This window comes from Myotis lucifugus, unplaced genomic scaffold, assembly GCF_000147115.1.
Source record: "Myotis lucifugus unplaced genomic scaffold, Myoluc2.0 scaffold_22, whole genome shotgun sequence".
In the NCBI taxonomy this organism is placed as follows: Eukaryota; Metazoa; Chordata; class Mammalia; order Chiroptera; family Vespertilionidae; genus Myotis; species Myotis lucifugus.
In genome coordinates this window covers 6626191-6638493 of record NW_005871070.1, presented here as the reverse complement: position 1 = coordinate 6638493, position 12303 = coordinate 6626191, and the positions used below count along the sequence as shown (strand labels likewise).

At 37.3% G+C, this 12303-nt stretch overlaps 1 protein-coding gene across 1 annotated transcript in view; it reads left to right on the top strand.

Annotated features, from left to right (window-relative positions):
* The window catches only part of AKAP6 (A-kinase anchoring protein 6), a 373936-nt gene that overhangs the window by 287996 nt on the left and 73637 nt on the right, over nt 1–12303 (top strand). The window contains 2 exon segments of the mRNA XM_023751526.1: nt 6186–6332; nt 9365–9589. Of these exon segments, the coding sequence (XP_023607294.1) occupies nt 6186–6332; nt 9365–9589 (372 nt within the window).

Genomic DNA, 12303 nt, shown 5'->3' with positions numbered 1-12303 from the left:
CGAACTATAGTTTTTAGTTCTCGCACTAGAAAATAGTTATTTTCTTTAACAAACATAAGCTTTTCATTACAGTACCTGAAGATCTTAACTACAGACTAAACAGAAAACTTAGAAGTGAGGGGGGAAATAACATGTGGATGATTCTTCTTTCCTCAGTTCAGTATGTGAGTATCCAGAAAAGAGTTCTCTAAAAGGTTGCTTGCTTGAAACTAATTAAAGACAGGTCTAAAAAGAAAAGAAGAGTGGATCAAAGGAATTACATTAGGTGTCAGGATGTTGTTTGGGGAAGTTTTATTTAGATTTTTGTAATTCTATTCCAGGAAAAAGCTAAATCCTAAAAATGCCCATTTTGTACCATAATTTCGTATTTGCGTTATTTTTGCAATAAGACATGTGTCAACAGCAAGCATCTTGAAGAAATCATCTCTGCATTGGCGTATTAGCACATTATGGTGAAAAGAGGGGCTTGTGCTTTTCACGCAGTGCATTTCAGTCTTCAATTAATGTGAAAGCACTACAATGCCTATGCAACTTCTCTTGCCTAGTGGTGCACCATTTATCATTGCAGTTTTACATTGACCTTGACACCCACTTCATTAGAATAAAGATTGTCTACCATTTAGGTTACATTGTTCCTCTGCACAGAGACCCCATGCAAATTTCTGTTCAGATAGAAGAGCTGTGAGGCTGTCAGAGGTCATCTGCATTAAATGATTGCAGCTATTTTCCAACTGCTTCTTTTCATTCTCCTCAATTCAGGCTAGGAGGATCAATCAAGTCCTCTGCCTGAAACAGTGGGACTGCTGGGAATATAACTGTTTTTGGTACTAGTAGGTATGCTCTAAACAGTATTAAATATTTAATATAAACTCATTAAAGGCCATGCAAAGGCTTCAGAAATATCTCAAATTTATAGAAAAAAATCAAAGGAACCAGAGAACCTTTTAAACCATAAATAGAAGAATAATAATTTTATAATTTTATAGAGTGTAATTACAATAGTTCTTAAACTTAGTAAATCCCCTGTTTAGGACACTTTTTTCTTGCTCTTGACTTGGGTAGAGAAAGGACAAGACAGGAAAGCTTTGGTGTTTTATGCAGTATTTTGCACAAAGTCAGCATGAGAAGTTTGCAGTTACTGGTGTTTTTATTTTTGTTCTATAACAATGAATTCTGTGCTGGGTATTTATTTTAAAAGGGTTGGGTATTTGTTATGTAAAATAAATGATTGGAGAAATAAGTTGCCAGGTTTCCTACTTAAGTTTTCTGAGTGATATAATTGGAATTAAATTATTAATGGGAGATACTTTTAGAAAGATTGTTTTATGATCTTCTATTAGGGAATTTGCAATTCATTTTAATATTTGTAGTTTGATTTATATTAAAGATAATGCAATCTATGTCCAATTAACAATACATGGCCAATGTAATGTGATTTCCAGATCATGCAAATGGAATAAGCTAGAAGAGGGGGGAAAACTCAATTCTTAACCTCAGATGTAATTTGCTGTGCGAGTTCTGGCAATTTTAAATGACATTGCACTTTTTAATTTTTCCGAAGGCTCAGCAGCAAATTTATCCCAATCAAGAAAGCCTATTATTAATTTACAAGGACAATTGTAGGAGTCTCTATAATTTCTCTCTGCAATTATTCGCCCTAAATCGCTAATGGTAAAACACAAGGAGTTTGTAAGAAATAAGGACTATTATTTGTCTTGGGCTTGAACCCTCTTCTTCAGGCTTGAACACCTTCCCGAAGTATTGGGGAGGTGAGCTCCCGCAAAGCAGCACTTGCAGGGTAAGCGCAGGACTGTGTTCTGAAAAAGGGGGCAGCACAGGAGCTGCTGCAAAGCAGATCCCGCACTCGGCATTACAGCTGAGCTGTGGGTCTGGACTTTCATATAAAAAGACTCTTTGTTCACCACTGAATGGCATTAGGCATGGACTTGCTGAGGGGCCACCATGAAGCCTCACATGAGGAGGGCAAACACTAGCCAGAAAACACAATATCAGAGTCATAGACAGACATCCCTGCATTTTGTGCAAAAATGCATATTTTTTGACGCATAATTTTGCCAGTAGTTTGGTGTTTTGGTGTGTTCCTAGCATATGCTTTCTAGTTGATAGACCAAAATACATTTTGTTTTCTCAGTGTATTTTCTCTGTCTGTCTGCCTATCTATCTATCCATTGTGTGCTTATGGGATTATGTTGAATATATAGGTGTTTGTGGTATTATTTTGTACTGGGAAAGATATTCAAGTATCTTTATTATTATATCTGTCACTGTAATAACTAGATCATTTTCTTTGCTTTAACGCTTCCTGATATAAACTCACATAAAGCCCAGTTAAAATATACTATACGATGTAAATACTCAAATCCAGAAGACACAGAATCTGACAGCCCTGTTCTAATAATGGAGAAAATTCTTTGGTTTAATTCTTGTGTTTCTTGTAGCCAAAACTTCACTCTCCACTCAGCAATGTCTGGTCTCTTTTCAGCATCACCAACAGAAGCACCATACAAAAGTCTTACAATGGATGTCTTAATCTCTCTGTGTGCTTTTAGAGCATTATTTTGAATTCCATCATGCTGCCTTTTTTCTTTCCTCTTCTGAAGTTTTATTACAACAGTAGAATTCCCAGGGAGCTTTGGGGGCAAGGTTCACATAATATAGCCCTGAAGTTTTGCTTAGGTGGAATCTATCCCCCAATCTTGGCCATCTTTTGATGATCTTTCTATTTCAAAAAGATTCACTGGGTAGCATCTTACAGCATTAGCTGGATGCAGTTTATTTTTTATTTTTTTATTTACTAGACAGTGAGCATCTATAACCCTTTCATGATGCTTTCTTTCTCTGACCTCACAGTGACAAGGCATCTTGTTCTTTAACATTGAGGGAGGCAGGAAAATGCTTGAGTTGCTCAATGTGTGCCTTCTATACCAGTTTCAAAATGGCTTATTCTTCTGGTTTCCATGGTGACAATTAACACTGTTTCAAGGCATTGTTCCAGTCTCCATTTGGGCAGAATTTGCGATGTGATTTTTAACAAAAAAAAAAAAAGGTTTTAAGAGGGAAAAAAGCCTTTAGCAGAACTGTCAAAAAAGTTATCTCAATCAAGTCTTCATGCATTTCTAATTATATTTACTTCAGAAATCCCCATTTTTGCTGGCTTTGTTTTATAATTTAATTTTGGCATTTGTGCTTTTAAAAAGTAAGTACGGAGTACAAATTTTCTAAAAACTTCTTTAGTACTTAGTTAAAACAGCAGTCTAGTGTTTGTGGTTATTTTGAACTGTTTTTTAAAGTTTTCTTTATATATCCTGTATATACACAGAAGTGGCATTTGGAATGGGAGTGGCCTGTGTCTTTAATTTAGATCATTCACATATCTATTAGGAGGCTTCGGCAGTCAAAATTAAATTGGCCAAGCAAATACACTTAATAATGTAAATATGCCCTTTCAATAGAGTATATTTTATTTTTGACTAGACAGAGAAGCCCAGCACAGGTGCTGTGGGGAAATTAAATACTGGATGCTTATTTACCTTAGGACTCAAGAAAAGCCATCTAACTTTAGCTTTGCTGCTCATTTTTGGCTATTGAAGAGTAGTCTAGATCACAACATCCACAGACTTCAGGACACAGTGGGGCAGCCTTGACTCACTTACTGCTGTGGGTGAAATTAATATGAAGATTAAATGATCTTCTCACCACAGGAGAAAGTAGCCCTACTTGATAGGATGACCAAGAACTGAGAGAGCTGGCGGTTGATTCCTCCTGTCTAATGCTTCTGAAGAGATGGAGAGAGAAGAGCAAAGCCATACCAACATCAACCCAAATGTAACCCTTCTGGCATCATTACATATACAGCTTAAGGCCCTAAATCATATCTGATTCAGCTTTCAGAGCGCTTCAGATAGTAAGCATTTTCACCTTAAATTACAGGACATTCTAGTACCTTTCATGCCCATTTACCCATACATCTTACAATTAGCTGGATTCTCCTAGCTTTTATAGTTTGAAGGCTTTGTCCATCAATCACATCTTTCATCAGGCTGTTTATACAGTAGGTTACGTGGTGACAAAACAGAGAGCATACATAAGACACTTGTTTGTTTTTTAAATGTAATAACCTTCTATAATAGCTGTTGCAGTGACTACTTGTACTACATTTCACAGAGAAAATTATTTTATGTCTAAAATGAAATTAATTGCTTTTTGTAGTTTTATTATTACAAGACTGTCATGTTTATGAGACACATCAAAACTGTTTTCTTTCTTGATTGATCTGCTGTGTAGGAGCTGTTCCAAGTTGGGGTAAAGCTGGGGGTGAGCTTGTCATAGGTGAATGTGATAACTAGTCCAGGCCACTCCCGGGAGACACAGCTGGAGCACTCCCTCTGCCAGTTAATGCACGTGGCATAAGCTAAAGATCTGAATAGGATTCTTCTGCCTGCCTGGAATGCTGGTTCCCCGTATTATCATGTAAATCTTTGTTATCAGCATCATCTTTGGATGGGTATCTGACTACAGAAAGCAGATTGCCCTCTCCTCCAATCGTTGCTCTAACAAATAAAACACTATGTAGCTTTCTAGAATACTTGTTCAATGTTGGGTCCAGCATGCTTGAGTGGACATTGGTTTTTCTAAGTGTTGAAGTAACGTGCTCCTGGTAATTGTCTGCTGTTAGAAAGCACAATCAGAATTTCCCAGGTATCACAGGCCAAATGATGAAAGCGCTCTAAAGCAAACCTTAATTTTTTTCATCATGCGTATTCATGTAATTTTGGATACCCTGACACCCTGATCAACATTTGTTAATACTATGAAATGCTTCCAATCACATTATTTAAAATATTTTGTTCTGTGCGCCACAAATGACTAACATTTGGAGAAGTTTACATAATACAAATAATGTGCATGCTTAGTGCAAATGAAAGATTAAAATATGAACCAGAAAATATGCAAACATTTGCATGCAAATGCTGAGGATCTATTAACCGAAACAAGGATTTCACACCTTCTTTTTCTTTAAGCTGTTTCCAATTGTATTTAATTTGGGATCTGACACAATATCATGTTTTCAAGGTAAATAAAATCAACCAACTGCTTGGGCAAGTTTTGAACTTGCTGATTTGCTACTTTGCTCAGACAAATGCTTTTCTTATTAGATCTGATAAAGCCTCATCGCAGCTCAGTCAGGGCAATGGAGCAACACTGTCAGTGGCCTGACTTTATGCCTCAATGAAATAAATTTTGGGATTATCATTATATTTTTGAAATGTGCTAAAATTGTGGAATTTGTTTAATATTTTAACCAGAATTTAGTTTTTCTTCTTAGAGATGTCTTTATGTATATATTTAACAACTACAGCCATAGTCATTTATAGCTGTTCATCATATAGGACTTTCTCACTATGAAGTTATCCAAATAGTTATTTGAAGAGAATCACCATGGTAACTGTCATATTAAGTAGCACCTACGTTATCTGTAGCAAACATCTTTTAGGAGAGACTCACTTGGCAGTGTGGTGGAATACAAGGTATGCTGGGGGAGAGGGTTCTGTAGTCAATTGGGATGTTTGAGAACATTTTACAGTATTCAATAAGGAAGCATAGATTTGTAACCATTCTTAAATCACTGGTTTTCTTTTTCCTCTCTAGATGTACCCCATCTTCAAGCCAACACAGCGTTTTTAAGTAAAAGAAAAATGAAAACGAAAATCTTAACTGCGAATTCAGAGAACTTATAGGATAAGGAGGAAGTCACACAATCTTGAGGGATCATTTTATTTGTACCTTTGGGGACAGAGATGACAGATGGGCAGCACTCTGGAGCCAAATGTTGACCAAAATTAACTGAATATTAGCTCCCCTTACTTAGACCATGTATTTTCCTATTCAGAATATTTTAAATTGGAGATCAAATGTGTGTGTGAACTTTAGTTTAAAAAGACATAAATCTTAGTCAACTACATGGAATGAATAACTTGGATGTTCGTGTATGTGTGAGTAATATATATATTTGTAATGATCTTCAGCAATGTTCCTCCACTACTCAAGTTATTTATGTTTAGTCTCCTCACAAATATTCTTGGAAACAAAAACTTTTAACCCCCATGAGCATCACTAGTGCTGTGCTCAAAGATTATCTAAGACCCTCTCTCTTCTTGTTGTAGCGATACAGCGTGGAAATGTCCATCCGGGGCCTGAAAAAGACAGAGCTGCTGAGTAAGGTGGAAGCTTTGAAGAAAGGTGGCGTTTTACTACCAAATGATCTCCTTGAAAAAGTGGATTCAATTAATGAAAAATGGGAACTGCTTGGGGTATTTGCATTTTTATTACTGTTTGTAGGCTATGTGTACATTTTTTGTGTAGTAAAGTACTCTATCTGTCTGATTTCTAATTTGAGGCACAAATATCTCTCTCTTTCAATTCACTACCTACATTTCAAACAAGCTATCATGCTATTATGGCTGAAAAACACTGCTTTTCCTCTTCTGTTGATTTTTTTTTTTACTCTCAGCTTGTCTCCTCTCAGATTTTAATAATTTTGGTTCTTTAATACATAAAGAAGTAAGTAAAATATGCCATGTATTATGGGTATGCACCAAGTCAACGATAATACAGTATATCTGATATACACTGCCTGTCATGCTTGAATGCACGTTAATAGAATTTATTCTGAAGGTACATGTTAGAGACATCACTGTTTAACTCTTTCCTGGACCCTTCCGGTGGAAAGTGCAGTTGTCACTACAACCTTCAAGTCACGCGAAAGCCACTAAAACAAAGATGCAAATTTGACCCAGATCTGGATTGCAGAATTAAATTGGTCTCTGTTTTGTGCCTCAATTTCCAGCTCCCTTTTAACAAAAGCCAAAAAAAAAGTTTCATGTAATTCATTTCACGCAATGATGGGCTGGGTCTCAGCCAAAGACTGAGATGCAAGAATCTGGCAAAAGGGCAATATAGAGGCTCCGTTAGCCAGAGGCCAGGATGGCTGTGCAGGAGGCAGTGCTGTCCTTTTGTGGAAGACAGCTGAGAGAGAGAGGTTAAACAGTATTTTTTCATCAACTTCTCTCTAAATTGCCTTCACTTCAAATCAAGGGTAAGCTAAATTTGTCAATTACTTAAATGATTAATTATAATAGCTAAGTATGGGTGGTGTCAGTTATGGAGCCTAATTTTGCATGCCTTCCATTTCCTGTCTTTTTTTTAATTTTTAAAGAAATAATGCTCCAAAAATATTTTGAATTAAAAGCTCTCCGTGTACCTGATGACTTGGAGGAGTGCCAGTGCTCAGTTTCTGCTGAGCTTAATCTAGGTGATTAAAAAGCTGAGAGTTTAATCCCCGCTTTCTCATCTAAATTCACTACACTCTGCGAGTGTGCAAAGTAACTTAAAATGTTAGAAGTTTTTACTCTGACCTATTGTTACATTACTTTTTAATAGTAATTAATGGCTTTCACATTGTCATATGGTGATTTAAATCAGAACCTTCTAAATTCTACAGAATTCCTTGATCTCTTACAGGAGAAATATGGGACATTTTAAAACATTGTTCCCTAAATAAGGACAGCAACTTTAGGTGCCTGATAGATAAAGAAATAGTTTGGTTATATAGAAATAGAACTATATCTTTTTCTAATTTGATCAATAACTAACAATAATCTTTCTTTGAAAATTGTTTAAAGTATGTCATGTATATTGCTTTCTCAACAAAAATTTAAATCAACATAACATTAAATACAGAATATTTAGTTATTCTTTATGAGTCAGAGACCTTAAAACTGGTTGCCATTTTGACAATAACACCATTTGAATACAATATGCAGAGTTGTGTAATGATTTAGGGAGCGAGAAGGGTGGAGGGAAGGTTTGAATAAAACCTGTGCCACACTAACACCACCAGGCCTGCCACTCTAATTGGCATGATTACATTTTAATTGGCATGAAAAAAAATTTAAAGACAAGGATTTTAACTTCTAACAATAGTAAAATAGAGGGATATGGTTTTTAATATTACTTTCATCTAAGGTGAACAGTGTGGAATGGAAATACATTAGAATGAAATGTCAGTGGTGCGTACAGTTTAATCTGTGAAATTTTGTCCCCTGTGCTGCATATTACTCTGTCTCAATTGCATATTAAACAACCCTATCAAGGCAGGCATTGGCATCTGCTGTGCTGACACAAATTGTGAATTAAATGAAATTGATGTCCTCTGTCGTATATTTATGAAGACGGACCATTCTCTGAAGTATTCTGTTTATGAAGAATTTATGATTGCAAACTGTTCCAGAACAAAAAAGTGGCAATAAATTCTTTTTTGTGACCCTACCCTCCAAGGGCATTGATTTCACCTCCTGCTGCTACTTTTGTTGCAGCATAAAAACAATAGCTAAATCGGGATTCTACTGAGGGTCTTCAAATTATCAATATTTGCACCATGAAAATATAAGCGTGTTGGCAAGAAAGGTTATTTTTCTGTTATGATCTCCTAAAGATGCTATTTACAGAACACTACACAGCAGCTGAATGTTTGTTGACTTAATTTTATTTGTGTTTTAAAGGTTATTTTTTAGGTTTAATTCGTCAATATAGATTAACTCCTACTGATTCTCCAAAGGGAGTGTTTTCCACAAAAACAACACAAAAAAGCCCTCCCTGACTCCACCTTCATGACAGAGTAGTTAATCGAAGAAGGCACTAGCATCGTGGATTGGGACTGATTTTAATACATATATTGGAAAGTCTAGCACCCACAAATGCAAAGTGGGGAAAATTGTGGGGCTGAACAATTTCCAAGTCCGCTAAAATGAACAACAGCACCAAGGAGTCTACCCCTTCTTAACAGCCCTCCGTCATATGGTTTGGTGAATTGTACTAAACAAAACCAAAAAAAGGAATTTAATTCTTCATGCACAATCCTCTCTTGGCCTCTTTAGTACATTGATTAAACTCAGACTTCCATCTCCTGAAAATTTTATGCAGAGAATTTTTTCCTACAAACTCGCATTATGAGAATTCAAATGAACTTTTATCAGTGACCATGGTGAACTTTTGGGTCAAATCTCCTTTCTGTTAAAGGAAACTCTAAGTGAATGAGGTCTTCTTAAGCCACTAGTGGTAGTCAGAACAACACACATTGCGCAAGAATTCAAATCCTAAATGGAACAGGGAGCTAATCTGAATGAATGTTAGTGGTGGGATGGCAGGTGTGGCTGGACACTCTCCAGGAGTTTGTGTCACCAGCCAAACTGTGACACGGTTTTGGTGCCCAAGCTAATCTGTGTTTTTACTTTTGTTGGTGTTTTTTTTTATTTTTGTGTTTGTTTATAATCTGATGCATTAGAAAACGCTGGGAGAGAAGATCCAGGACACAATGGCAGGGCCCCGTGGGTCGGGGCCACGTGACCTGCTCTCGCCTGAAAGCGGAAGCCTGGTAAGGCAGCTGGAGGTCAGGATCAAAGAGCTGAAAGGGTGGCTGAGAGATACAGAGCTTTTCATCTTCAATTCCTGTCTGAGACAAGAAAAGGAAGGAACAATGAGTGCCGAGAAACAACTGCAATACTTTCAGGTAATAAAAAAACAATCAGAGTTGATAAAAAGCTTTCTTTATGGTAGGGATGAAATATTTATCAAGTACATAAAGTATTATACCCATGTATCTATGTATCACTGTGCACTTAAATGTTTCCTTGAATTTATAGACACCCTCCACATTTCTTATGTGCCAGCGCCTGTGTGTATAAAGATGAACGTTAAGTGTATCAAATACTCATTGGATGGGGGGAGCTCTGCTGCTGCTGGTGTGTTTTGTGCAGTGCTTGTGGAGGGGCGGCTTTGATAAATTAAAAGCAGACCAGCAAACACTAAACGTGATAATTTTGAAAGGCAGACCTAAATGTTCTATAAATAATGTGGCTAAAATTACTTCTGTACATTGATACGATAAAAGCACATGATTTAACTGATGACCATTAATGCTAACAAAAGGAAACCTACTTTTTACATATGAAAGCATCAACTACTCATGGAGGGAAGAAATCAAGTAAAAGAGGTTCCTACATGATAGGCATATTCCATCGTAGACAAATGCCAACCCTAGTAATGCAGCCGTGTGTGTGTTCACTGTATGGATGTTCATGAAGAAGAGCGTGTCCCCCTGTTTGTTTCCGTGGTCTACACAATAATTTTTCAAAAACAGTTTAAAATTCACATGTTTTCCCTTGCTGCCCATGCTGGCCTGGACTGCTTGAACCCTCTCGTAAGGCAGTCATTATCTGGGCTCTTGGTGGTGTCAGCCTGAAGCTTTGGGATTGTAGAATATGAGTTTGGTAGCAAGAAACCTTGTGACATGGAAGTTCTTAAAGAGGAGAAAGGGGAAAACTAAGAAAGAAAGAATCTCTTGGGACCAAGCAACTGTTTCTTCACAAGGCCTTCCAGGACCAGGTTTTATTCATTTCACACCCTGTGCCCTGCAGTCTTCCAGCAATCTATTAGGGAATTTAGAAATAGTCACATTGGCTCACCTTCCCTCTGCCAGACATGCAGGGCACCTTGCTCACCAGCAGAGTCCAAGAGAAAGCACCCTCAAAGGTGAGACCACAGTGCTTCCCACGAAACTGACACCTACAGCTTATTTTGGTTGAAAACCTCCTCTTCTGCCATTGAATTGGCAAGACCAAACTGGCAGTTAAAAGATAGCCTCTTGCCAAGGCAGATGGGTTTTACTGTCTAAAATCCAATATCCAGATGATTTGTTATTTCATCTCTACTTGTCTCACCCTAACTAACTCCTGTTACAGGGAGGTGGAATCTTCAGATATTTCCCTCTGTGTTGATTGAACTTAACATGTACCTTATAAAGCATCCTGGTTATTAGTAGGCAGGATGTTGTGAAATAACATTACAGTGGGGCCTTGACTTACAAGTGTCCCAACTAACGAGTTTTTCAAGATATGAGCCGATTTTTTTCGGGTTATGAGCCAGCTTCAGATACCCCACTGCTAGTTGGCGCAGCGAACGTCACAGTGAACGCCACAACATCAGCCCAGCATCACGTGTCTCACTCGTTCACTTTAAGTTACGAGCTCCATCACGGAACGAATTAAACTCGTAAGTCAAGGCCCCACTGTATTTTCTGTATGGTATCTATATTGTAGCTTTAGTGAACTGGTTAATTGCCCCAGCCAGTTGTGTAATCTTGGCCATGTTTCTTGTATGATCGCTTGGTGCATCAGTTTCTTCATCTATAAAATGGGATGCTGCTAGTATTTATCTCACAGGATAACGAGTTTACATATGTAAACTATCATTTCTACTTTTGTAATGGTGCATTTGCAAGGGGTCAAAATATCTTAACATAAGCTCAAAAATGTCACATAATAATTAGAAACAGTAACAGGACATTTGTTATTATAGATATTTCTATATCTACCTTTCTACCCACATATCTCATACATAGATATTTGAAATCAACTTTTTTTTTTTTACATTTACTATTATTATAAACTAGAGGCCCAGTGCATGGATTCGTGCACTGGTGGGAGGCATGGATGGTCAACCAAGAGGCTGTGGACCCGCCCTCTGAGCAGCTGCTTATCCTGGTCAGCCAAGCAGCGCTCCCACTGTGGGGGGCACACTGACCACCAGGGGGAAGCTCCTGCTTTGAGCATCTGCCCCCTGGGGGACAGTGTGCATCATAGCAACTGGTCAACCAGTCATTCCAGTCATTTCACTGTTCGGTCACTGGGCTTTTATATATATAGATGAAAACATAAGCAGTTCTGCATTAATTTAGCTGATGCTTCCAAAGGACATTAGATTTATGTTTTAGCTTTGTATAGTGTCATCGAATCATTCTCAGCTAGGTCCTAGTAAGAAATGTGAAAGAGTTTAAAAGATGGAAAGAGAGACAGAGGGAAGCCATGCTAGACTTCTAGATCATTAGATAGCTCCTAGGAGTCCTAATGATTTGCTAACACTTTCTAACCATAAGGGGAATATTCACTACACCTAATTCATTATTTACCATGTGCTTCTTAGGGCCTGAAAATAATCATAGAATTTTAATTTCAAAAGTACCAAAGACTATCACATGCTTTTTGCTATTTTACTTCTTTTCTTCAAAGATATTTTTCCTTAGAGCATTTTTATGTTGTTAGTGTCACTATTTATTAAACTAACTGCTCTTATACCCCCTCTTATTTATTTAGCTATTTAAAAAATAATATAATAAATTCAGAGACTTTCCTACCCCAAACAAAAGGTAAGACCATGAGGGTAAGG